Source organism: Sciurus carolinensis, chromosome 4 (genome assembly GCF_902686445.1).
Source record: "Sciurus carolinensis chromosome 4, mSciCar1.2, whole genome shotgun sequence".
Lineage (NCBI taxonomy): Eukaryota > Metazoa > Chordata > Mammalia > Rodentia > Sciuridae > Sciurus > Sciurus carolinensis.
This window is the reverse complement of record NC_062216.1, coordinates 79,707,991-79,735,929: the sequence shown is the minus strand read 5'-3', so window position 1 is coordinate 79,735,929 and position 27,939 is coordinate 79,707,991. Positions and strand designations below refer to the sequence as shown.

The 27,939-nt window shown below is 42.4% G+C and overlaps 1 protein-coding gene across 1 annotated transcript; it reads right to left on the bottom strand.

The window, feature by feature from the left end:
* On the bottom strand, positions 1-22,336 carry Bcl2l14 (BCL2 like 14). The gene is given in 7 exon segments (XM_053743372.1): positions 1-772; positions 4,726-4,992; positions 8,521-8,591; positions 10,959-11,049; positions 11,051-11,103; positions 15,176-15,614; positions 22,166-22,336. Coding segments are annotated over 6 exon segments (954 nt in total). The 5' UTR covers positions 15,609-15,614; positions 22,166-22,336; the 3' UTR covers positions 1-733.
* Positions 22,337-27,939: the final 5,603 nt, after the last annotated feature.

Sequence of the window (27,939 nt, the reverse complement as noted above, 5' to 3'; positions counted from 1 at the left end):
GTCTATCTGTGTATTTATTTTACCAGCTACTAATCATTATGCTACCACCAAGAATAATAAAGGAGGTTCCAGAGGCTTTGTGAAGTAGAGGTGTCAGAGAGATGCAGGTTGAGGGCCATGGGGATAGTGGTTTGTTCTAAATTGAAATCTTCAAACTGCCAAAAAATTATTTTGAGAAAAGTGGCCTCAAAAAGGCATCTACAGCTGTATCTCCCCAAACTAGTGGATGCAGTAAATTTAAGAATTTCTTTTCAGCTATGTCTGCTAACACAGATAACAGCTTCTTTCTAAAGGTAGGCTTGAAATGTCATTTGTTAGGCCATTCCAAGTGTAGTTTAGAAAATAAATAGTACTAGAAACTAAAAAGTAAACGTGGACAATTAGCGTTTCACCCTTTTGAGGTCAGCAGACATCCATAATACTCCTCCGAAGAGCTAACAGATGCAGGAGGATGGTTTCTGTTCTCAGTGTTTGAAAGCAAAATGACCACTTATCTTATAGACTTCCTCCCACACTCAGTAAAGGACCTGAAAAACATTAACGTCAAAACCCAAGACCATGCTTCAGTGTCCCATGAGCTTGAGATGAGCAAGGCCTCTCCCATGCCTCTTTGAGTCACAGGAATAATCTCCATCTGTGATGTATGTTTAATTTTTCCTGTAGTCTCCACTGAGACTGATGTGCACTGGACCACCACTGGACAATGACTATTCCAGATGACAAATTTGATATTTCAGTCTACTTCTTCATGTGATATCCCAAGTATTTTTTCCTAAAAGAGGAAAAGAGAAATAAATTCTTAAAATTCCAGTTTGATTCACTGTTGAAGTGAAAACATATGCCTGTTAACTCTGCTCTTATCCCAGGCATGACCTGAGGCTTGAAGACTATGTTAGGGTTGGGGAGGCTTTGGAACATCCTTGGTATGCCTGCAAGAAAAACATTAGCTAAGGTCTTATGTTACACATGCAGGACTAACAGGCTGTATCTTTTCTCCAAGATGGGAAGGCTTTGAGGCTGTATTTAAAATTCAACAAAGTAAGTACCAAAAGGTTGATGACTATGAAGGTGACAAACCTTTCCTTTGAAGTGCTGCAGAAAGGTGAGGTTGTGAACTGCAAGGTAACAATGTGAACAGTGTCCCACAAAGAGGAAAAAAGAGCACCCAGGAGTGAATTAAAAACCAAGAGTAATAAAAATCTCACAGTAGCTTGATTAGCGTGCTTTGGAGATGGAGTTTCTATTCATTCATTTGGTTGATTCTATCGCTATTTCACAAGTATTGGCTGAATATCTATGATGTAAGCAAAGTGATGGGAGCTATGGGAGATAAAAGGAGGCATAAAACACATCATTCTGCCCTCATGGACTTATTTGTAGTTCAGTTGGGAAGATTAGAGGCACTCTTGGGAAATGTGGGATGCCCTGAGCTTCTAGTAGGTTGTGCACAGGAAGAGTTCTCCTTCTGCACCAAGAGCCACCAAGATACTTGGGGCCAATGGAAGTCCCCTGATTCCTGTCCCATGGAGGTAGAGTACAGGTCCACGTCCCCTTCACACCCTTATCACTCATATCAACTCATAGCTGCTCATAAATATTCTTGTATGAACATCTTTTATTTTTTCAATCCTTTTCTGGCAATTTGGAAAAAATGAGTCCTTTCTCACACATTCTTTTTCTTCCCTCTTCTAATTTCCACTTACATGTTCCAAATTAAACCTAACTCTGGCCAGGAGTTGAGATTCAGGTTTCTGGATATCCTGGATAAGTCATAAATTTTGGATTGAAAACTATAGAGGATAGAGAGCTTGTGCCATCAATCGCTAAAGTCTTTGGCAATCCCCTTTAGCATTTCTACTGAAGAATTTAATTCTCTCTAACTAGATCTGTTTTTTCTCTAACACCAGAAGCCAATAAAATAATAAAAAATGCTTGCATTCACTTTGCTTTCCTTTTTTGATTACTAGAATTAGAACCACCATTTATATTTACTGAAATAAAATTATACCATAAAATCTACCTACTAAAGTATATAATCAGTTTCTTTTACTATATTCAAAATTTATGTATCTATCATATCTGATTATAAAATATTCTCACCACTCTAAAGGGAAACTTCATATCCATTAGCAGTTATTCCCATTCCCTCATTCTCAGCCCCTGGCAACAATCTTACTTTTTTTCTTTATGAATTTGCCTGTTCTGAATATTTCCTATAAATTTGAATCATACAACATATGGCCTTTTTGGTCTGATTCTTTACCAACATGATGTTTTTAAGGTTCATATATATATATATATATTTAAATAAATATTAGTACTTATCAATATGTCAATATTTTATTTCTTTTTATGGCAAAATCATATTGCACCATGTAGTTTTATTTTGTTTACCCATTCTTCATGGATCAGTTGATCGGCATTTTGCCTGTGCTACTTCTTGGTTATTATGAATAATCAATTCTGCAGTGCATATTGCAGACACATTTTATGTGAAAATGTGTTTCAGTTTTCTTGGTTATAGGAGTGCTACTGGCAACTCTTTGTGTTTTTGCTTTTGTTTTCTCCTGTGGTGCTGGAATTGAACTCAGAGCATTGAACACACTCAGCCTGTGCTCTGCTGCTGAGCCACACCCCAAGCCCCTCATAACTCTAAATTTAACTTTTTGAGAATCTGTCAAATTGTTTTCCAAAGGAGTTGCACCATTTTATAACTCAGTCAGCAATGTATGAAGGTTCCATTCTCCACATCTTCACCAGCTTTTATTTAAGCCTCATCCTGGTGTGTTAGAGCTCATCATGGTTTCGATTTGCATTTCACTACTGCTGAAATGAAGATGCCAGGCATCTTTTGTGTGCTTATTGACCACTTCTATATCTTCTTTGGAGAAATGTCTATGTAAATCGATTGCCAAATTTTAAAAGTTGAATTACTTTTTTATTGTTGAATTGGAAGAGTTCATTATATTTTATGAATATGTCATTACTAAAATATGATTTGCAAGTATTTCTTTTCCCTATTCTGTGGGGTTTTGTTTCCTGTTTTTGTGGTTCTAGAAATGGAACCCAAGGCCTCACACATGCTAGGCTAGTGCTCTACAACTGAGCTATACCCCCAGTTCTTTTCATTTGCTGGTAGTAGAAGCTTTAGAGCACAATATGAAATCATTTTTCTCTTGTTTTTGTGCTTGTACTTTTGATGTTCAACCACTATTTGTTTTGTAGTACTGGGGATTGAACTTTGGGGTACTGTGCCACTGAGCTATGCCACTCCTTTTTTTCTTTTTGGGACAGAGTTCACTAACTTACTCAGGCTGACCTTCAATTTGCAATCTTCCTGCCTCAGACTCCCAAGGAGCTGGGATTACAGGCCTGTGCCACTGCTACCACCCCACTAATTTTTTTAATAGAACTTTTATAACATTTTCGCTGCAATAGTGACTCAAATAGACTTATGAGAGGTGGATTGTGAACCCAATTGATACTTATTATTTCTTCAGGGAAATATAGTAATAGGACCAACAACAATTTAAACACTTGAAACATGGTTGGAAATTTGATCATTGTGTATTATTGTAGTGCATCCATGAAGTGTTACAGCCAGAGGACTGATGAGGCCATAGTTGGTGTGGTCAGGAAAACTTTGGGTAGAGGAGGGACTTGAAGGGATCCTGGGAGGGAAGATCAGGGAGAAACCAAAATATTGTCAAGGAATCTGTACTCCTTTCAGAATGGATTAAGGCAGCTTGTATTTAGAATGCATAAGGGTCTTAGTTGTTCAAATCAGCCACTTAAGGGTTATCATACCTGGTGCAAACGTGGAAGATAGAAAGGAACAGTAGACTAGGTGAGCCCAGTGGGCAGCACTGAAGACCATGGTGGGCACTTTAGCCCTGTAGGCAAGATCAACTGCACTTTTCTTTCAATACTCAAGAGACTAAGCCAGATTGGAGGTCCCAGAGTCACTGTGGCCTTGCCTAGTGTGAATTTAAGCTTCCTGTGGTCCCTGGACCATTCTCGTGGAAGGAGGACTAATAATAATGTGGAGCAAAGTCCTGTCCTCCTGGGCCTACTGGGATCTAAGGTTCTGGGGTATAGCAATGGGTAGCCATTTAAACATGGTGTTAAGGAGATCTCAGGGAATGGAGATAGAGGATGGGGGGGGGAAGATGTCTGTTTTGATCAATATTGACTAATTAAAAATAGATGAAAGTTAAATTTTTGCCTTTTAGTTTGTATCCAAATGTCCCTGTCAAAGTGGGTGGGTCAAAGCAGCAATGACAAAATGCCGTGACCCTGAATCTCTGCATGAGAATTAGCCCCACAGTCTGTATCTTGAAGCATGAGGCACTGTCTCCCTGCCCTTGTCTCACTGCCAGACTTCCGTTGCCTGCAGAATTTGTGAAAACAGAAATTACATCTATCTAAACATTTAATATCTCAACATCTCCTCATTTCCTGCTTTATCTGACCAGTCTCTTGGCACCCCCACCCCCACCCACATACCCTGAGATAACTCAGTAAATATTTATGGATGATGAAGATAATCACTAAAAGTATTTTTCCCATCAATGGCATATATCTCTTGCCACTCAAGTGTCCTAAACCCATGAGAACTGCTTTACAGATGTGTTCCCTTCACTTCAAAACAAACAAAACAAAACCTTTCCATCTCATCCCTTCTGAGTTCAGAGAAGAATCATTTTTAAGTAGAAATGCACTTACCCATCCACCATGCTGCTGGACCCAGGGTGAGAAGTTCTCTTTCAGGTACTTGGTTCCGAAGCCCAGCACCCTGTTCATTGGGTGGTTGTCAATGGCTGTGAGCTTGGCTATGGCGTCTATTGCAAGGGCAGCCTTGAAGCCTTGTGCCTTTACTTCTGATTCTCCTCTGGTATCCACATTCCCTAAGAACTGGTCTGTGATAGTCTTGAAAACAGAGTAGGACAGAACATCCTGGAGGCTGCTCAGCAAAGCCTTGTCTTTCTTCAACTGTGTAGGAAAGGAGAAGCATTCACTAAAACAGCTTGACTCACTGAAGTAGGACAGTGCTACTCTTTAACTTTCAATGTGGGCCATGAAAGAAACCAACAAAAAGATTCTGAAGTCTGGCCTTAGTCATGACACAATGTCCTGAAGAACCAGATGAAGGCATGGACCTGCTCTGTGGATTCATTGCATCCAGACAAGAAGTGATTAAAATTAAACAGTCCATTCATTCAAATTTAACAGTATTTCCCGAGCATTTACAGTGGACAGGTACAATGGAGAATTGAGAATCAGACCCTCACTCAGGGGGCTCACTATCTGTAAAACAGCACTACGTGCTTTATTAGAAGTAAAATAATTGACAGGATCTGAAGCTTGGAAGTCACTGACTTGGCTTGTAAACCGCTGCCCTGCCTTTTCCTTGCGATGCAATTTTGGGGAAATTAACCTCTCAAGTTTAGTTTTGGTATCTCTAAATCAGGATGATGATAGTACCTGTAATATAACTCAATAAGACACTTAGCATAGTGCTGGATGTGGAGCAGGGGCTTTGGAAATAAATTATCTTTTTCCTTTGTGTGTGTGTGTGTCTTCTCTGTCTCTCTCTCTTTCTCACACACACACACACACACACACAACAAAAGAGAAGGACTGGATATTGAACCCAGGACCTTACACACGCCTGACAAGTGCTCTACCACTGAGCTATGCTCCCAGACCTTTTAAATTAATTAATTAATTATTAATTAATTTAGCAGTACTGGGGATTGACCTCAGAGGCACTCCATCACTGAGCTACATTCCTAACCCATTTTATTTATTTGTTTTTACTTTTTATTTTGAGACAGGGTCTTGATAAGTTGCTGAAGTTCTTGTTAATTACTGAGTCTGACCTCAAACTTGTGATCCTCCTGTCTCAACCTTGAAAGTCGCTGGAATTACAGATGTGCCACCATGCTAAGCCAATCATTTTTCAGGGTTCTGTGGGAGCTGGGGGTTTCAGGAAGCCTCCCTGAAGTACACATGTTCACTTAAAAAATCTAATCCAGGGCTGGGGCTGGGGCTCAGGGGTGGAGCACTGCTTGCCTCACACATGTGAGCACTGGGTTCCATCCTCAGCACCACATAAAAATAAATAAAATAGTATTGTGTCCATCTACAATTAAAAATAATTTTTTAAAAATTTGATTCCTTTCCCATTTTTCTACCCAACCTGTTTCATCTCCCACCATTCCTGCAACCTGGTATCTCTCTGCTTTACCTCCTTTGGACTACCATACCTTAAAAAAAAAAAAAAAAAAGTCTACACTGCCTCGGCTTCTTTTGAAAAATTGGGGCATGTGCCATAAAGGCATCCATGTGTCACCTTCATCCTTCATTTAAGCCATCTTTGCAATATCTATTAGTATGATGATGCCAAGTGAAAACAGATTTCTCAGTGAGCAGAGACTAAATGCTCATTTGAAAATCCTCTAGTTCTGTCCTTGAGGAATGGCACAGTAAGTAGGTTTCAGCAAATATTAACAGGGATATTGAAGGATGAGTCAGATGCTATATGAAGATTTTGGTAGACAGTGTCCTTTACCTGAGCCAAGCTCCCCTCCTAACTTCAGAGACACAGGGTCCTGTTTGAGTTATAAATCTGAGGAGGAATGACCACCTTTCTACACAAAGAAAGAACTTTTCTTTAGTGGCCCAATCAAAGAAGCAAGGCTCAAAACCTTAGCCAGCAGCTGTTAAGTGTGAACTCTGCCAAAACAGTAAAAAAAAAAAAAAAAAAATCAAAAAAAATCAGATTCCAGAAAGAAAACATCAGCAGAGTGCCTCCTCTACTTCTTCACCTCTCAGTCACACCTGGCTCTGGCCTCTCAGGTGATCTTTTGCAGACACTCTGCTGCCAGGGCTGGGCACCCCTCCTCAGTGTCAGTTTCCCACCATCCAGTGGGAACTCACCTCCACATAAAACAAGGTCACACCTACCTTATGTTCCCACCAGTCTTCTACTGGTTAAACTTGCCAAGGAAATAAGAACCAAAGTTTCTAAATAAATAATGTAGAATACCACCAAAAATTATAAAGCATCAGGCAAAGCAAGGTTTTTGAGCATGAGAATTTGTGGGATGGAAAGGAAGGAAAGACTCTTCCTTTCTAACCAAAAGGGTCACCTTCTCACCAGCCCTCCTGGACCCCAGCTTGGCTACTGCAAGTCTCTGCCTTCAGAATCCAGGAGGAGGTGGTGGCTGCATCAGAATTTCAGGGTTGTAAAGAACCTTTGGGGTAAAAGATCCTTCCTAGTTCAGGTCTGAATGGCTGACTGGTTTTTGGCACCTACTGCACTTCTAGTGACAAGATCAATCTATCACAGGCAGTCCTTGACCCTGAGGGGTGGCCCTCAGTACCAAAATGTTCATTCTTACAATGGGAAGAAATCAATTCCCCCATAAATTTTGGACCCACAATGCTGGCTCTGGAGAAACTCAGGTTGTCCTCAAACCTGTATCATGTTTCAGTCCCTGCTGCCTCTGCACCTCTCCACACCCTCTACTTGTGGCCCCAGAGCTCACATACTCCATTCTCTTGTCTTTAGCCAAATACATCTGGTTTTCATTCTGCAACTTCCAGTACCCCCTGTTTTTCATTCTGTACCTTCTCCCAGGCCTTTCACCTTCCTGGTTACCATCCTCGGGCACACTTCTGATAAAGCTAATGTGAGAGGAGCTGTTAGCATGCTGTGACTGAGTAAGGTGACCCACTAGTTCCTGCTGTCTCCCCCTACTGCAGAAACTGCCCTGGGCCTGACTTCCTCCCCATGGATTCTGGAAAAACAAAGGCCAACATCCACAGACCAGATCCTGATTGACAGCCCCCAGAGATGATGCAATAGCCTGGGGAAAATGGATACAGGAGAGATGGAGTTCTTAAGAGAAGCCCTCTGATTACATTGGGTGTTTGTTTATCATCTCCTTTCTCTGAAGGCAGCTCTCTTAGGTTCCTTGATTAGAAAGATGGTTCTCAAGTTGGAAATGGAAGAAAGTCTACAAGTTCTCCAAGTAGTATCCTGCTTCCCTGGCCAAATGGCTAAGAGGGACTATAAGCAGATGTGAATAGTTCAGCAACTGTACGGAAGATTTCAGAAGTCTCCAGCCTTTGAGTCCCTGTAGGACACAGATACCCAGGCTGCAGGCAAACGGGAGAGTCTAAACAGCACCAAGGATCAGTTACATGGGGAGTGAGATTAATAATCCTATTCAGCAAATTTTAATTTACTGGTGTTTTTTCTTGCAATACACAGTTACTTTTCTAGTTTCCAAAAATTCCAAGGAGGCTCCAGAAGTTTACTTATGTTTCCAAAGTGATTCATTTTTGAGATGCAGCCAGCATGAATGTGGACTCCAAGGGAAATAAAATTTAGGACTAAGTGGAAACCAGAACTTTGAAAAGGAATAAGGTTACAACCTGGAATACAGTTCCCTTCTTGTGCACTAGTACATGGGAGAAAAAGAAATCTCATTAATTCAAGGCACTTCATACCTCTCTGTCCAATTGATCCCCCTGAAAATTTCAGCAGCTCAACAATTTTGGGTATTATTGGTCTTCTCCATCTGCTGAGGGGAAAATTCCAGTTATTTCTTTTAAGAAAAGCACAAAATAATCTTAACTTTTCCCAGTGATGCTTTTAGCTTGGTTAGGAATCAAGGAAGAGGAGTGCTTTCTAATTATTAGCTAATAAATCTTACCTTGCCTCTTCTGATCAGCCACAAACCATTTGAGACTCTTCTATAGTCCTTTCTTTCCTTGCTCAGCCATGCCCCCCCCCACTGTAAGAATGCTGTTGAAGACATCAGTTTCCCTATTCATGATCCTATGAAGATATTAGAAGAAATTTCCCTTTGGTTTTTATTTTGATTTATTATTTTATGTATTTTTGGTGCTGGAGATGAAACCCAGTTCCTCATGCAAACTAGGCAAGCACTCTGCCACCTAGCTACACCTCCAGCCATCTTTCTGGTCTATGCCTTTTCATCAGCAATGGTGCTTTTCCTTATGGACACCATAGATTCCATATTTGATCATAGTTTCACCTTTGAATCATCTACCAGAAAAGAGTCATATTTATAACCCGATCTAAGGGAGAATATAATCTTCTGTCCTATATTTTGGGATTAAACTAATTCCTAAAACCATACTTATTTTCCTATTTTGTTTTCTCTTCTATTCTCTTTTAATTTGATTGATTTTAACTGACTGAAATGTATACTTATGTGCCATGTCTTTACAACAAGGTGGGTAAAAATAATGAATTAATAAAAATAAATGGAATTAATAACATCCCCAAGTCTCTAATGGCAGGTAGAACTGAAAAATGGCTACCATTTTGTGTAGTGTACATGTTGGAACCATGTACACTACACAAGAGACAAGATTTTTCTTGTCTCACAACTTGCTAACAAACACGATGACAAAAGTCATTGTAGGCGTGGCATGGTGGCACATGCCTGTAATCCCAGAGACTCAGGAGACTGAGGCAGAAGGGTCACAAGTTTGAGGCCAGCTCAGCAATTTAGTAAGGTCCTGTTTCACTATAAAAAAAATAAAATGGGGGATGTAGCTTAGTGGTAGAGCACTTGCTTTACATGTGTGAGGTCCTGGGTTTGACCTGCAGTACAGAAGAAGAAGAAAAAAAACAAAACAAAACAAAAAACAAAAGAAAATGGTCACTGGTATAGAACAGAATTCAAACAGAGAAAGGCCAGTTACTGAGAGAACAGTATTGTTATGACCCAATCTTGGAGGTCATGGAATGCACATTTGTCCCAGATAAAGGGAACGGAGTAGGGAGGTCAGGGATTGGTGTAGCCAGTCTAGTGAAGGGGAGAGGGAAGCAGGATGCCTGGGCTCAGCTTTCTTGAGAGCAAGAACAGACTGCACAGTCTGGGCAGTTTTCTTTGCTGCTGCCTTCCTCTAGGGAAGCTGCTCTGAGAGCACGCTGGATTTCCCTATGGAGGAAGAGCATCTCAGCTTCAGCTTGGTTTAGGAGATCACTTCCCATGCCCCAGGCACACTGAGATAGCAATAAGTATTGGCATTTTCTTTTGAGCAGACTCAGAGGGCTCCTCCTCTCCTCCAACTCCTCACTCAAAGCCTCAGTGGCAGTGTGTGTCCTCTGCAGTAGAGCAGAAGGTGGACAAAGCCACTGCTGTGTGTCAGCAGTTGTAGGGAGAACTTCTGCCTTGACCTTAGAGTGCTGCAAACCCAGGAGCCACCTCTGCTTCACATCCTCCACTGGAGATAGTGGGGACAAAGTCACAGGAGACAAACCTATTTAATGAGGAAAGGCAGGAACCAGCTTTTCTTGCTGTGGCACTTGGTCCTTCTCTCCTTAATTCTCCCCTTAGAGCCCAAGTTTCCATAAGCCTCATGGGACCTATAGCCCTAGCTATAGCTGTTGCTATGGTTTTGGTGACAACTGACTAGTCTGGTCAATACTTCTCAGTTTTGCCTCATGTTCTTCACCAGACATAGTAATCTGACAGCTCCCTGCTTTTCCATAGGAGCCCAAAGCAATATTTAAATCTCTGGGTTGATGTTCCAACTCTGTCCAGTGCAAACTGGTCCAGAGCCATTGGTAATATGATCAAATCTAATACTGCATCCCCCACCCCCCAGGACAAGGTTGAATGCTGCTTTGTGGTTCCTCCTCTCCCACTGTAGGAGACTTTTCTTTCGACTTAGCAGTGAACTCTGCATGTTGGTTCAACCTGGTGGTATAGTCCCATGCCTTGGGCAGTAATCTCAAGCTAGAACTCAGTGCCTGCAGCATGTTGCTGGCAGGTCTGCTGAGACTCACAAGTTTCAGAGTGCTGAGCCAAACAAACACATGAATACCTGTACACCTCTGCCTGGCACACCCAGCCCAACACAAACACATGGAAGGAAGGTTTACCTTTCTTAGAACTTGCTTCTGTAACTTTTAAGTGTTCTTTTTGGGCAGGACCCCTGTAGCTCCAGGAACTCCAAGCCTCCTCCACGGAGGCGGGTCTTTTCTGGTGGTGGCCAGGAGGTAAACAATTTCAGCCACTCGGTTGGCAATGGAAGCAACTTTGGGGTCCACAGCTGAAATAAGAGAAAATGGACTGAGTGGCCTTTCCCAGAACTTCATCTGGCTCATTTGTATGCAGTTTCCTGGAATAGAGAGGCCAGCCCAGAATGAGAAGAAATTGCCCAGGAGAGAGTGTGTGTATGTGTGTGTGTGTGTGTGTTTCTTCAGAAGGGACTCTGCAGTTGCCTGGTAGAAGCTGGGATGCAGGAGGAGTATCAGAAGAGTGATTATCACCTTGTAACAATTGCCTATTTTCTCTAATTTTGATGTCATTCAAATTATGGTCTCCTTTCACCTTGCAAAGGAAGAAACACAAAAGGGAGTGCTTTCATGAAATATTCATTAAGATTTTCTTTTTATTCTTCATTTTGTTTTGATTTTGGATGCCCTATATACCTATGGGCAAAGGAGGGCATTTAATAGTCTGACAAACATTTGGGTGTTCGTTACTGAGGAAAGAGAAATATTCCAGATGTTAGGTCATATTCATCACCTAAATTCATTATTAAATAAACACTTAATTCCACTTGCTCATTAAGTCACATGTCTTTCCTCCATGTCCACTGGAAAGCATTCAATTAATGCTTATAGGTAAACAAGGATGTGCAGAGTGCAAACCATCCTTTAAGAATTTATAACCCTAGAAAGGGTTGTGCATTTGCAGGCAGAGGTATAGAATAAAGCATTTGGGAACAGGAAGGTTTACATAGCATTGACCCTCCTGAATGTTGTAGCCTGCCAAAGACAAGTGGACTTGGCACCTGTTTGGGGATAAGATGGAATGTGGTGGGCAGGTACATGGCTAAGTTGTTGGGTAATCTTCCTTATTGATTTGTCACCAAGTTCTTAACTGGTAGAAGCTTGCACAGGCTCTGTCTTGGATTCCATATGGAGCAGCTGAGTTGTTTCATGTCTTATTTGAAAAAGAACACCGACTCATTCACAAGACTTGAGATAGTTTGGGCAAGAAGGTTTGGTATACCCAGGGGAAATCCCAGGCTTTGTAAATCATGATAGATAAGAGACAAGGCATAGGTCCCAGGAGGAATATGTCACAAGAGAAACAGGTGGAACTGCCAAGGCAATTTTCTATCTTCTGTCTCTGAAATTCTCCCCTGGCATGAGAGCTTTGGTGCCCTCCTTTGCATTCACTGGCCACTCACCAAAGTGTCATAGAGATAATACTCTACCCATCAAGCTTTCCTTAGGTGGACATCTGACTTTAAAAAGTCATATTTTTCATGCTTAGACCATAGGGTTCAAAAACTGTTAAGGAGTGAACTAGAGAGAGGAAAAGTCAAGGGAAAAAGGGTCAATGCTTTTCCTTCTCATATTAACAACCAAACCAAATGTACTTCCCATTTTAAAATCACCTTATTGCACCCAAACTAACTGCCTGTTCAACACTGGCTACCATAGCCCCTGACAAGGAAATAGCAAGAAGCTGGTTTCCCAAGCCAAGCGTGCAGTCTTATCAGGAGGTGAGACAGGAACTCGTACATGTACTCTCTCTTATAACCTCCTATGGTCTGTCTAGGGGTATCAGTGCATGGTTCTCCCACCAGAAGTCACCCTGTGCCCTTCTTCATGCTGAGATGGCCAGGTTGATGAAGAGCCTCAAAGGCTGTCTCTCCTCACTTTCCAGAACAACCAGGGTAATCTTATTTCACCGGCAGGCACAGAAGTACACAATCAGACTAACCTGTAGCCAGTGTACTGATTTCTATGGATCTGTTAAAATGAATGGGGGATGCATAGGAAACATGTGCAGGACAAGCTAGATGAAAACATTCTCAGAAGGACTAGCTCCAGTTAACATTCCCATCTGGAGTAACTTCACTTTAAAAAAAATGATTGAAGGAAAGATTCTAGATATGGTCCTATCTGATAGGTAAGGAATATTGGATGGGGGTGGGGAGAGGACAGAAAGGCTGAGTATCCTTAGGAGTCTATTTTGGAGATACTGGGGGGACAAGAAGAGCAGAAAGCAGAATTGGGAAGGTGCTACTCAGTCTTTGATCTGAGACATTTGCTTTAAAGAGAAAGGACAGGGAATTTAGGTGTGATTTCTATATGGGAGAGTTTGCTATTTCCCACTTACTATCCATATTCTCCTTCCTTAGTAACAATTCCCTAAAAAATGTGAAAGGTAGCTGTGGGACCCAACTGAAACAAATATATCCCAGCCTTCCTTGCAGCAGGGGGTGACAAATGAGATGTAAGGAGAAGTTAGGAGAAGTTTCAAGAAGGCTCTCTAAAAGGGAATTATCTAGCAAAAAGGCACCCTGGGACCTTGCCTTGTTTTCTTTTTCTTCTTGCTTAAAATGTAGATAGACTGGTTGGAGTCTGAGTAGCTACTTTGGAAGCCACTAGCTGAGGCGTGGCAGAATTCCTAGGAATCCCTAATGACTTCCTGTAGCAGCCTATCAGACCTGGGCCTCCATGCTTTGGTCTTCTTTTATGGGAAAGAAAAGTAAACCTCTGTTATCTAAGCCAGCTATTTGGGTTTTCCAATCTATCTTGCTGAACCTAATCTTAACTGTAACAATCCTCATGTAAGAAATCAGAGCTGTAGAGAAACAAGATTCACAAGTAAAAGAACCTGGGCTGGTGGGCTAAGGTATGTGTTAACTTCCATTTCTCTACATCTTGAGGACTCTAAGGAGAACACTTTGGTCTTGGGACCTACCTCACTGTTGCCACCTTAAGCCTGGCATCTGAATACTGGAGGCAGTACAAGGTTACATTGTACCCTTTAGTAAAAAGAACCCAGTGAAACTAAGCTCTGCCTGATGTGTGGCAACAGAGAAACAGAATGTGAGGCTCCCTTGGGTCACACCCAGTAAAACCAACACAATTAACATAAAAACCACATTATTAAATAAACAAAAAAGGGAGGAGAGAGGGGAGAAGGGAAGATAAGCTGTACATAAGTGTTTAAAGCAAAGCTTCCTTAGATATTATGTATATATTAGCCATAGATATTATTCAGCTCATAAACCCTCTGCTTTTTAAATTTAATATTTTATTCTCAGTCTCTCATAAGAGTTAGCTTTCTTAACCTACTCTCCCTTCAAAAATAAAGAAGCTGCTCTTGAAACTTCAGAAAATTAAACAAGGTCATGTGATACTTCTGTAAATATCAAAACACAGAATGTCATTTATCCCAGGAAAAATCTGAGGATGAAAATCTGTAAAGACCTCCTGTCTCCTGACCTGAAGGCCTTTCTGTTGGCTGCAGAGTTCAGAGACAGCCCCCTCCCCCGTAACCTCCCAGGAGTATGATGTGGGGTGTGAGGGTGGGGGATTGTGGGAGGAGGGGAGGATACCTGGGAACTGTCTCCTTCACTCTAGAGTTGCTGTTGCCACCCTCAGCTGCACAGAGTGCAGAGCGCAGATGCCCCGCTGTGAAGGTTAAACAAAGGCCCAGGATGACCTCTAGTTCTGCCTTTCCCTTGGCACAGCCCTCATAGTACCTGTGCAAAAGGGTTCCCCATGCAGTCCCAACCCTGATCTTCCTTAGTCTAGCTGTCTACCAGTCTAACAGGAAGTGGACATTTCCCTGATCCCAGTGAGTTTTCTCAAGCTGTTCACCTGTGGGCTGATTCTCCAAGAAAATCAGCACAATCACATTTTAAAATTGAGACATTACTGCCACCTGTTGACTCATTTTAAACAAGTTACCCAGGCCAATCAAACCTTGTAGGAGGGGGCTTGCTGTTAAAGTGTGGGCATCTTTGCAGATGGAAACACTGTGCAGGGCCCAAGAGGTCAGCTAACTTGGGAAGGGAGGCAGCCTTGGCCCCTGATGTGGCTGTCGGGCACAGGGGATTAGGCATTTGAGCAGCAAGCTTATTTACTGACAGTGGAGCCAGGAAACCAGTCCCATCACTCTTCACTGCTATCTTCTTCCTTTCTGTGCAGTCTTGAGCAGAGTGGGGCAATTATTATTGAATACTAACTAGCTGGAGAGCTGAGGCAGGAGTGCCCCAAGGCCTGTCTCTCCCAGACGGAAGAGGTGAGCTGTTGTGCATACACAGAGGGGAAAGATTTGGGTGTGAGAGAGAAAAAGTTCCCGAAGCCTACCTCCATTCTCCAGGTGCTGTTCCACATTGGAAAGGGACCGGGACCACTGCTGACCATGGATACCACCCTGAGATGCCACTGCCACCAGGCCCTGACCACAGTTCTTAGGTGAACTCTGCGGACTGTCCTCCTTCTCCGTTACTCCAAAGAGAGTTTTCCAAGAAGACTTTTTCTTGCCAAGGTTTATGGGCTTCTCACTGGATGGGGAATTTCTGCAAGGCCATGGCACCTGTGTCCATGACTCAGCTGACCAACTCCCCAGTCCCTTCTGGGACAAACTTCTTGTTCTTGGCAGCTTGGGTGAGAAGAGAGCCGGGGCATTCTTGAGGACATGGTGTTTGGTGTAGAATGCCAGGATTTTGAATTCTAAGCTGTTTGGGTCGTCATCGTCCAGGGGGATGTCTTCCAGGTCACAGGTGCTGGTGCTGCACATGATGGACTGAAACGACAAAGATCATATGTCCTTTTATGTGTGGGGACGTTAATTCTTTGTAGGTTAAGAGAGATGGGTGAAAACTCAATATACACTTGCTGTGCACCTGTTCTATCTTGCTGGGCAGCCAGGGATAAACCAGAGATGGAATAGCCAGTCTTACTGTGATGGGAAGAGGGACATGACCATTGATAATTCCAAAGGAAGAGAATGAGCTAAGAGCTGTAATGGAGATGTGGGTAGCCAGGCACATCTGGCAGGGGCAGGTCAGCTTCAAACAGAGGGGTGAGTGGGCTTTTTTTTGAAAAATAGAAGGTTTAGACAGGTGGGCTAAGAACTGCATGGCCAGGCATTAGACTGGGTGCCTTGAGGATGTGTTTGAAGATGGTGTGAGGGTGGCAGGCATATGTAGGCAATGCTTGGGCATACTGGAGGGAAGATAAATCAGGGCTGGCTTATGGAGGCCTTTGAACACCAGCAGAACAGCTTTGTTTTCTTTTGTCAGTCAGTACCTTTCAAAATCAGCCATAGGGCTGAGGAAGTGGGGAAAGGTCTTCTTGGGAGAGCATGGGTGAGCAAAGGGGAAAGCCAACTCAGGGACAGAGAATGTCTGGGCCCACTGACTCTTCCTCTCTCCCTTTGTCCTGTACCTTCTGCTTTAGTTTGTCTAGGTTTGCTGCTATTCTTGTTCTATTTAGTATTCCATGTAAGATTTCATCTCATAAAAGCCTCTTATTATTATTATTATTATTATTATTATTATTACAAATTTGAAAAGCACTGATGGAGGCAGTGGAGAGCTTTTCGCTGTTCTGCTGGGAGAGTGACTTGTTCACAGGCGTACCTTAGAAAGATGGGAACAAACTCTAAAATGACAGGAATGGAAGTGTTTCATCTTGATTTCCATCCAAATAATTAAATAGAGATAGCGAATTGATTTTGTTCAATTTTTCCCTGCTTAAGCTTTCATAAAGTAACTCCATTTCTAGTTTCCTGCTTGAAAAATATTTATTGAAAAAATATGTATTTATTAGTTGTAGGTGGACACAATACCTTTATTTCGAAAACATTTATTCTTGCAAATAATCCTCTTTGCTTTCTTCTGTTACAGGTTAAGGACTACATTTCCCTTTTTGTCTTAGATGTCAGAAAGCCCAGGTCTGTCTATTTCTCACTGGATTAAAATTCATAGCCAGTAGGTATATTGGAAAACAGCTCAGGTTTTCAGTCAAACAGTCTTGAGTTCAAATTCTGGTCATGCCAATGATACCTTTGTGACCTAGGGTAGATTACTTCACCTCCCTGAACCTGAGCTGTCTGTAGGTAAATTGCAAATCATAGTAGTCATCCTGCAGGGATACTGTGAGGATACAGGATAATAATGCTTGAGAAGTCTTGGTGCAGAATCTTGCTCAAAAGTGGTAGCTGTTATTTTATTCTACTACAGTCATGCATGCATCAATAATGACAGGAATGTGTTTTGAGAAACACATCGTTAGGTCATTTCATCATTGTGTGAACACAATATGTATTTATACAAACTAAGAGGGCTATGACATTACTTGGCAATAGAATCTTTTAGGACCACCCTTGTATCTGAGGTCCATGTGGACTGACATGTCCTGATGTGGCACGTGACTGTGGAAATGTTATACCAGGCCATCTGCCTCTGTCCTTGGGATGGCTTATACTTGTGTTCCCTTCTCTTACTCGGTCTACTGATCTTTTGGCATACAAACTGGTATGATGATAAATAAGCTGTAGTGATATTGATGGGATGAACTGGCATGCCTCTCCTTTTCTTTCCACTGTACCCTGTCATATCAGGACCAACCTGTAAAGGAACAGGACAGTAACTGCAGACCAGGTTTGAGGTGGTGTGATGTGGTATAGGCAAATTGGATAGGTGTCTGTAGGAACCACGGTCAGGGTCACCCCACTGCTTCTAACTTGCTATGTCCCTGGGCAAGTCAATCTCCTTGTACTTGGTTTCCATACAGAGAATGTTCTCTTGTTCTGCTATTTGAAGGAGAAGTAGAGACTGGATATCTTCCCTGCAGGCTTGGTGGGTGCTTCCTGTTTCCATTGTGGTTTTCCCTACTTTTTTTTTTAGAAGATGCTTTTGCTGGCTGATTTAGGAGCTGTTCATCTAAGGAACAGCTCCTTCACCAGGCCCTGAGAAAGCGATGGCACCTGGCTAGGTGAGTTCTGTGGAAGTGAGCTGCAGGGGGCTTTGCCAAAACATCAAGTGAAGATGCAGAGGCAGAAATGGTTTTCCCAATGCAGCAGTAGGCAGAGTTGCAGAAACCAACACACCTACTACACATCCAGACATATTTACACAACTTCTCCCAAGCCCTACAAACCTGCCTCAGGTGAGTGTAAGCAAATACTTGAGGAATGTGGCACGATGGGGGGTCACAGTCACCTTCCTCCTCCTCTTCTGTTTCTTTCACATTCTGACCTATTGCAGCACTTGACAATCTTTCTTCCCTTGAACACTCCCACTTTCACACTTATATTAGTTGGCCATTGGCTCTGTCACTTCAACATCCCAAAACATGCTCCTTCCTGCTTTTCTACCTCTCTGCTCCTGGCACAGGCATCTCACAGATCAGCTGAACCCCCTCATCAAGCCCACAGCCTGGTCCTGTCTATTCTGACTCTGTCACACATTTTGTGTTCCTACACACACTCAGTCCTGCTTCCCTGTTCCAGGCCACTGTTGTCTCTGCCCTGGAACACTGCAAGATCCTTTTTCCCCTCTTGTCCTTCCTCCAACCTAGACTCCATCAGCAGCCAAATGACCTCTTAAAAATACAGGGCAAAGTCTGAATCAGATCTACAGCACCTGAACCAATGACCAATCTTCTCATTGCTGAAGGTAAGAAAAACAATTTTGTGCCCACCGTTACAGGATGAAAAAAAAAATAGATCTGAACAACTCAAGCCTTTAAATATAAGAAAAGTTTGCAGGAAATGCAGAGGGATAGAGAAATAAACTAATGGCATGAGGAAGCAATGGTACAAATTTAGGTTATGGTAAATTCTATAAGATGAATGAACTGATTTCTTCAGCAAATAGCACATGTGCACAGATATGAACACACAGAAGTGAAGAGGGGAACTGTTATAGACTTAAACATATTTCACATGCAATGAATGGTCCTTCTTTGGATTCGAATTCAAACCTATTTACCATTCAATGATGTCGATGTTTTTGAGACAATAGGGGAGGTCTGAATATGTGTGTTTTAGATGGTGCTGAGGAAATATCAATAATCTTGTTAAATGTGGTAACACTGTTTTTCAAAAAGTATTTATCTGAAAAAGTATATACATCTGTAAGCATATATACTACATATGCATATATGATAAAGACATATATACTGCAAAATATGAAGATACTTTGACTTTCCCAGAACCTAGAACAGCACCAGATACATGGCAGGTGCTCAGTAAATATTTGATGAATGAATGAATGAATGATTATAGGACCACCAGATGAAACACAGGACATCTGGTCCAACTTGAATTTGAACAAATAAACTTTATAAATGACAAGTAAATTTTAGTATACATATGTCCCAAATAAAATACTAAATTAAACTAAAAAATAAAAATTTGTTATTTACTTGAAATCCAGACTTAACTGGGGGCCTTGTATTTTGATTTGTTAAATCTGGCAACCCTGTGAATGAAAGATGTGTTGAGAAATCCTGAGATCTGAGTTGTGAATAAAGTGGACCAAGGGTTGAGACTGAGGAACTGAAGACAAGCAAGAGAACGAGCTAAAGAAAAGTGAAACTGCAGTGGGTTTTGTGGTCACACAGACAAGCAGCTGGTTCGGTATGCAGGAGGCTAAGCCCAGGCAAGAGACCAGAGCTAGGATTTCCCAAAACAGCATTTATGAGGTTTTTATATGAGACTTCCTTTTTTAAATTGGGCAGCTCCAGTCCAGCAGGAGGTATGCTTGGTCCTGTAGGAGCTATGTCCTTGAATAGGAAGGGTGAGCCCTTTTCTTGAGTGTGTTGTTAGAGAGAGGAAGGATCTGGCTTCTTTGAGAAATAAATTTGGTAAATGCTGATTCAGGAGCAGCATCAGAAGCATGTGGACTGCAGGGCATAGAAGTGCACACCTGTAATCCCAGCTATTTGGGAGACTGAAGCAGGAGGATCACAAGTTCAAGCCCAGTCAGGGCAATTTAGCAAGATTCTTTCTCAAAATAAAAAAATGAAAAGGACTGGGGATGTAACTAAGCGGCAGAGCAGCCCTGGGTTCAATCCTGAGTACAAGAAGAAAAAAATATATATTGGCGGGAGCCACTGAGGACAAGATGGTGCTTGTGGTCCTTTCACTTCGTAAAACAAGAGACTTTGGTATTTTATGGGCTAGAAAAGAACGGGAGACTTGTCCCAACCAACTGGCAAAGCCAAGGGTGAGAGAAGAACGGAAGGCAATGCTTGCTCAGGACGTGGACGCGGAAGAGAGAGGAGGGACGGGACGCTGTGACCAGAGCTTGGAATGTGTGTGGGTGAAGAGAACAATGCAGACCTAAAAGTACTAATGAAGACACTGTAAGTGTACTGAACGAGTGCAGGAGAGCGCTCCTGCTGAGTGATAGCTAGTCTTACTTTAAAGCAGCGGTGAGCAAGTCAGTTTATAACACGTTTGATCCCACCTGCTCTCAGAGATGCCCAGGGACATTTGACTTTATAGAGGTCCAACTTCTGGATTTAAGGCAACAAACTATAAAGGAGCCCTGAGCACTGGTTCAGAACCTGGAAGGGAGATTTCACTTCCCGCACAAAGGCCCGTGAGGCTTATGCTAACTCAGTGACTCAGAGACCCAACCCTATTCCTAACACCTTACATTTATATACTCTTTACATACTTTCTCCTTATCAGTAACAAACCCACTTTTTTTTTTTTTTTTTTTTTTTTTTTTTTTTTTTGTACTGGGGATTGAACCCAGGGACCTTAACCAGTGAGCACATCTCTAGCCCTTTATTTTCAACTTCGAGACAGGGTTTCTCTAAGTTGCCTAGGGCCTTGCTAAATTGCTGAGACTGACTTTGAACTTGTTATTCTCTGACCTCAGCCTCCTGATTACAGGTGTGTGCCATTGTGCCTGGTTCTAAAACCTGCACTCTAAAAGTCAAGGCTATGGAGCTTTTTTGTTGACCTCTTTTTTTCCTTTCTGAGAACTCTTCCCTCCAACCTGTTAATGGGCCAAACTGAGTGTTTTCCCATCTCCCCAGCATGACCTTGGGGAGCACAGACTGTATGGCTTGCACCAAGTGTCCCCTGAGAAAGCCTACCTGAAGGGAACCCCTAAGCTGTGGGGCTTGCCAGACACACTTTGGGATGTTTCTACCTCTGTGGAGGTTGGATTTCACTTCCCTTCCCATGGCGGGTAATGGATGAGCACACAGAGGACAACAGAGGCCCCGATGACCTAGTGCCCCAAATATGCTGGAGTTGGGTTCTCTTCACCTTGGTTCTCTTCACCTCTGCCTTCCCAGATGTGGGAGGCATGGAGACCCTCTCAGGGCAGGTCCAGCAAAAGAACTGACTTCAATTTGCCCTGGACCTGCAGCAGAGGCTTGAGTGCAACTTGGGGTATTCATGCCCTTCCCCATGGGAGGTTCCTAGCCCAGATCTTAAGCTGCATCTGTTCAGCTGCCTTGAGACCCATCTTCAGCACCCTGGGTCCTTCTGCTCTGTGGAATCTAGCTGCCCTTTTCCCTTTCCCTCACTCCAGAACTTTCCAGGCCATCATTCCTTCCTGCCTTGTTTGCCGTCTCAAAGTATGACATGTTCTTTAATCCTGAAGGTGAAATGAGGAATAAGGTAAATGCCTTAACTTCCTGCCTTAGAAGCTAAACTCAATACCTTAACTTTAGAAACCCAAGCTAAATAGAAAGAAACTAAACAAAGTCTCAGGTCATGTTCATCACACAGAAGGACTAAAGCTCTGTGTAGAAAAGGGGTGGGCAGGGAACTCAGGGAGGAGGGATCTTTCTCCAGGGTCAGAAGATGAACCTCCCCTTTCGCCTGGGCCTTGTATTCAAGGAAGTTCATAGGGAGACTACCGGGACTACAATGAGTACCCAGGTTCCCCCAAGGTGCTCAAGTCTCTGGGCTCAAATCCATCTTTGCTCCAGGGGAAGGGTTAGTGTCACCAGCCAGGCAGAGGACCCGGCCACTGACCAACTCTCGGTCATCATGTACCTTGTCATAAACACAATGAGAGAGGACTGCATAATGTTAAAAAGCACTCAACTGGTTGTATATTTTTAACTGAACTATCTATTCAAAACCCTCTGAAGCAAAAGAGAAACGAAAGAGAAACCTTCATGACCTTTCTCTTTTTCCTGGAAACCCCATTAACTAGATTTTCAGTGTCTTTTTGCATTCTGAGACAGACATAAGAACTTTGTAATAAACCCGGTCAATCGCTCCCTGAGTTCTACCTTCTCTGGCAAACCAGGACTGAAGCTCCCACTTGTGCTCCTGAGGAAGCTGAGCAGCATACTGCTGCCGCCTGCTGTTACCTGGTCTGGAAGCTGTCAGCGGCTCGTGCGGCAGGGCAGGTGGCAGTGTGACTGTTTCTATACTTGAGTCTCTCTCCACGAAGCTTAAGAGGAAACTGTCCACAGGTCTTCTTGCCTTCTCATTTAGAAAGACTTTTGTGACTTAAAGCTCCAGGCTGAAGCCTCTTCAGGTTTAGGACCAAAGACTGAAGGGAAGCTTAGGGAAGAGAGCCACTTCCTTATTAAACCCCGCCTCCAGTCTTTTCACCCAAGGAGCACCAACCTTTGCTTATGTCATTTGACTCTGAAAGGAATTCTGCATCCTTTACCAGACACTTTGGTTGCCCTGTAGGAACAACTAGGTGGGTGCTTTCCTGATACTTTATTCTCTTATGGTTTCATCAGTTTAATACATTCTTACTGACCACACCTAGAATGCCACAGGTGCTGTTCACATACTTGATCTTAACACTAGCAAGGGGTTGGTGTTAGTATTCCTATATTCCAATTGAGGTGACTGAGACTCAGAGAGGAAAAGAATCTGTTGGGGGTCCCCGTCACTGAAATCGAGATCCAAATCCTAGTTTTTTTGGCTTTATAATATTATGTTACCTCTCCTGTGAGATTCAAAAATTGTATTCAAATGGACCCACTGGAAAAGTTTTAAAAACTAATCTAACCTCAGCCATAGTAAAAACCACACAAACTCATTTAGGGACAACATGTTACTATTTTAGGGATAGAACTCCCTGTGTATATGAAATAAGAAACAGTTAAATATGATTTTACTCTTATCCAGATTATTTAAAAAAAAATTTTTTTTAGTTGTCCATGGACTTCATTTTATTTATTTCTATGTGGTGCTGAGAATCAAACCCAGTGCCTCAGACATGCTAGGCAACTGCTCTACCACTGAGCCACGTCTCCAGCCCCTCTGTCCACATTCTTAACTGAAATAGATGTTTATGGTCATCCTTGTTGATCACGAAACCACGAGCATAGCTGACTGAAATGTGAAGATGAAGGAAGTGTGAGTGATGAAAGGGGAACTAAGGCTATTTTCATCAAAGTAGGGGAAGAACTGGTCATTTAAATATTAGGCAGGGGCTGGGGAGATAGCTCCAGGGCTGGGGAGATAGCTCTGTTGGTAGAGTGCTTGCCTTGCAAGCACAAGGCCCTGGGTTCGATCCCCAGCACCACAAAAAAAAAAAAAAAAAAAAAAAAAAATATTAGGCAGACCCATGAGAGATGAACAGATGGTAGTTATGGGAAAGATTGTTGATGACTCAAAGTGAATTTTCACCAGCAAAGTAATATTTATTGAACACAATATGCACCAGCCTGGTCAACTTAGGAGGTATTAAAGAAATAGTAAGAATGTCTTTTCTCCAGACGAATGAGAAGTTGTGCTCCATTGTGTACAATGTGTCAAAATGTATTCTACCAACATGAATGGCCAATTAGAACAAATAAAACATTGATAAAAAAATGACTTTTCTATTTATTTATTTACTTACTTATTTATGGTACCAGGGATTGAACTCAGGGGCACTCAACCACTGAGCCACATCTCTAACCCTATTTTATATTTTATTTAGATACAGGGTCTCACTGAGTTGCTTAGGGCCTCACTAAATTGCTGAGGCTGGCTTTTGACTTGCAGTCCTCCTACCTCAGCCTCCCAAGCTGTCGGGATTACAGGTGTGCATCCCCACACAGGGCAAGAATGGTTTTCCTCTTTAAACAAATTTACAGTCAGAGCTGGGGGTGTAGTTGAGTGGTAGGGTTGCTTGCCTAGTATGTATGAGGCCCGGTTGGATCCCCAGTACCAAATGAAACAAAACAAAACAAACAAAAACTCCCCAAAACTCACACTCTTTCTTTGAGGGGGATGAAATAGTATGTGTTTATTTAAACAATGCAAGTATAATGAAATGCATGTAGCCAATAACTAAAACACACAGGATGAACTACAGTGGTTATTAGGCTCAGAGTTAGGTAACCAAATGACTCTGGTTGCAGAAACTGGTAGGATTCCAAAGGTCTTGGCACAGAAACCTTGAACACAGGAGGGGTGATCACCATGAGGAAGTGACCTCCCCAAGGGTGGGGACTAGCCCCGTCTCCTTCACCTTCATATTTCCCATGCCTACCACGCTGGCACATCACAGTGATCCGACTCGACAAGCCATGTTGTGCATTTAAAAACCCATAACAAAAATGACTTTTCTTCTGATTAAAAAATATACTTCCTATTATAGAAAACTTGCAAAACAACATACATTGTAGGATCTCCATGATCCATTCATTCATTTGATGGCAAATATTATTTAAAATGTGGTGTATTTCCTTTTTTCCATGACATAAAGACTAGCTAGCTGTTGGTGACTGTCCTGCCTGTTGCCCTCCTCCATGCTGCCCTTGGCGGGGTTCGGACTACACCACCCTGCAATATTCAACTGTAGCATAAGGATTTTCTGAGCTGAAGGCAATTATGGAAAAGCAGACATGGGGGTAAATTCTCAGCCCTCTCCTTCTGAATGAGGCTGGGTCAATGAGTTCTGCCCAACTCCAGCCTCTGAACACCCGGAAACAGCACCAGAGCAAAGTACATAACAGACCTTGCTAAAACTGGCCCTGATCTTTCTCTCTTATCTTCTTACTCGCCCCATATTCTTATTTCCATGGTTGGCTGCCTTTGGAAGCCCAACACCCTTTTGCTTTTTGTCTTGCCTGTACTCTACAAATTTATGGATTTTTTGTTAAGATCTCTATATCAGCCCCTGATTCTAACCACCCCTTTGTTCCTCATTAGCGAATTCTCTGTGTGTATGTGTGTGTGTGTAGGTGTGCATACATGCACAGCAGCAGGTGTCACCAGAATTCTAGATTGTTGTTGTTTTTGTTGTTGCTAATCTGCTTTTTGTCAGTCTAATTTGTACGAACCCAGATGAGTAAACCTCTAACTTGTGTTTGGGTGAAGACAAAATAATAGGAGAATTGAATGGACTGTCTGTGTCGGGGTTGTAGCAGCTGGCTCCGCCAGAGTTAAGACTGATGATGTTTTGATACAGCGCTCTCACTGGCACAGAGCAAGACAGAATTGTGACAGGAGATTTAACTACCCTGGATGTCTGTTGAAGATTCCTGAGGAACAAGGAGCATCTTATACTTGATGCTAATATCATTTCTTAAGTTGGAGAAAGTCAGAAGGGTAAACATTGTTCTACATTTGAATCATTGGGAAACTTGGAGAAAGAATAGAAAGAATCCATGTTCATCTTTTTATAGAATGTGTGATCATTAAGAGAGAATTCTGGGCCGGGTACAGTGGTGCACACCTATAATCCTAACCCCTTGGGAGGCCAAGGCAAGATGGGGTGAGAGGATTATTTCTGGTCTGGTTGGGTGTCAACCTTAAAGTAAAGATAGGCATAGTTTTATGGTCACAGGCTCCAAAGAGACATAACAATAATGGCTCTCATTTTACTGAGTCTCTGTCAATTATTAATTCAGCTGTGTAGTAGGCATTTACACTTATGCCCATTTACAGATGAGGGACTGAGGCACAGAAGGCTAAGTAAAATTGCCCAAGGTAACAGAAACCACATGAGGCAGAACTGAGATTTGAGGGAGCCCCGACAGTCTGTTTTTAGAGTCGGTGACTCTAAGCTATTGACAATGTTTAGGTATATTCCCTTTGTTAACGCTTTGTCTTATTTCTTTTATGGACCCACTATCATTGCCATTTGGAGTAGGGAAACACTGGGAGATATGAAATGGGTAAAAGAGAGTACTGAATATATTTTTGATGGAACGTTAGAAGCTTTGGGGATTATCTGATTGTATAAATATATGCCTCTTTGCCTGATTTAGATTAGGTTTTTTCACAACGCTCTAGAGATTCAGGTTAATTGTAGAAGGCTAGTAACAATGCAAATAATTCCACCCATTAAAAAGAAACTTGGCCTCTGCAGAATCCAATAGATTTATTATCCTGAGATATTGACCAGCCTTTCCAGTTTTGCTTCTTTTTGCAGATTCATTCCAGTATTTCTTATCTGACTATAAATGTGTGGTGGTTGGAGTTCTCCTTTGAACCGGTTGTAATATTTTATTAAATCTTAAAAGAGTTATATAAAACATTTGACACAGATTCTTTTTGTGGTTTTAACCTTAAATTTTTTATACCAGGGATTGAACCCAGGGGCACTCAACCACCAAGTCACACCCCCAGGCCTTTTTAATATTTTATTTAGAGACAGGGTCTCACTGAGTTGTTTAGCACCTCGCCTTTGCTGAGGCTGGCTTTGAACTTGCCATCCTCCTGTCTTAACCTCCCAAGCCACTGAGATTACAGGTGTGCACCACCATGCCCAGCTCATTTTTAATCTTTTAACTTTGGTTGAATCACTCAAATTCTCTGGCCCTCAGATCCCCTTCAGTCTCTTCTTGGTTTATATGCTTAATTAATTGAATTGAACTTTTTTTTTTTGGGGGGGGGGTGCGCGGTGCTGGGGAATCGAATCCAGGGCCCTGTGCTTGCAAGGCAAGCACTCTACCGACTGAGCTATCTCCCCAGCCCGGTTGAGTTAAATTTTAACAGCAATCTCATGCTTCTTTTACTGATTCTGCCTCTTACTAGGTGAAAGGTGTGAGGGAATGATTCGGAGGAAGAAGCCCAAAGAAGACATTTGATTTTGAGGCTAAAAAGGAGCTTTTTGGATAAGCTCTCACTTTATGTTCTTTTAAAAAAAAATAAACAAAAATTTAAAAAGAATTTTTTAGCTCTCACTTTAAAAGTTTGTATACAAAAGGTATTCAAAAGAGACCATAAGAAAACGTTATTCTGACAGGTGGTGAAATGGCAAGACAGACTTTACTCTGGACCATTGCCATAGGGATAGTGGAGCTCAGCAGGAGGGGAGAGAGTGGACTTAACCCTGATGAGAGCATGGGCAGTGGGAATTTAAAAGTCAAGGACCAGGTGGGCAAAATCAGTGGATGGAAAGTTACTAAGAGGAAGTACTAGGGTAAGAAGAGACTATGGTTAGACCCACAAACAAAATCCTGGCTGAAGCAGGCAGGTAATCAGACATCTTCTGGGGGAAGGTGGGGAGGAGAGTTTGGATACAGGGTGAGGACATGCCAAGCGCAAGACCCAGTTGGGCCCAGAGGAGGCTGACTGGTTTGGTCAAGGAGAGAGCATCTGTCAGCGACTCAGAAAAAACAAATGCAAAAGAGTGGCACAGGCCTGGAAGAAGAGTGTCAGACCACACAGAGGTTCCCGAACAAGTTTATGACAAAAGAAGAGATTTTTCAAGTTTATTTACAACAGAAAGCAGAGAGAAAGCAAATCTGTGTGAGCTGAATTGATTTCACATTTGGAAATGACTGAGAGACACTGAGGCTTTGAAGATGGCATAAGAAGATGGCACAGGTGTACTTAGCAGTGTTAAGTGGAACTTAACATCCAGGGCCACCATTATGGGTGCCTGAGGACTGGTCATGACTCTTTCAGTTTAAGGGTCTCAAAAATCACACTTGTGCTCATGTCCAGTAAAATCCTACACTGGGTTATTAAATGGATGATTTATGAACTGTCGGGGTGGTGAATTTCACATGTTCTCAGAGAGTTGGTCAGGGCAGATGATTCCCATCTCCCACAGATCAGGGGTGTTTTGGATGAAGTGCACGTTCACTCCTGCAAGGCTTTTGACAAAGATCTCAGGAGACATGTGGGAATGAGTTGGAGAACTACAGGCTAGTTGATACTGTAATTGCAAAACTTTCTG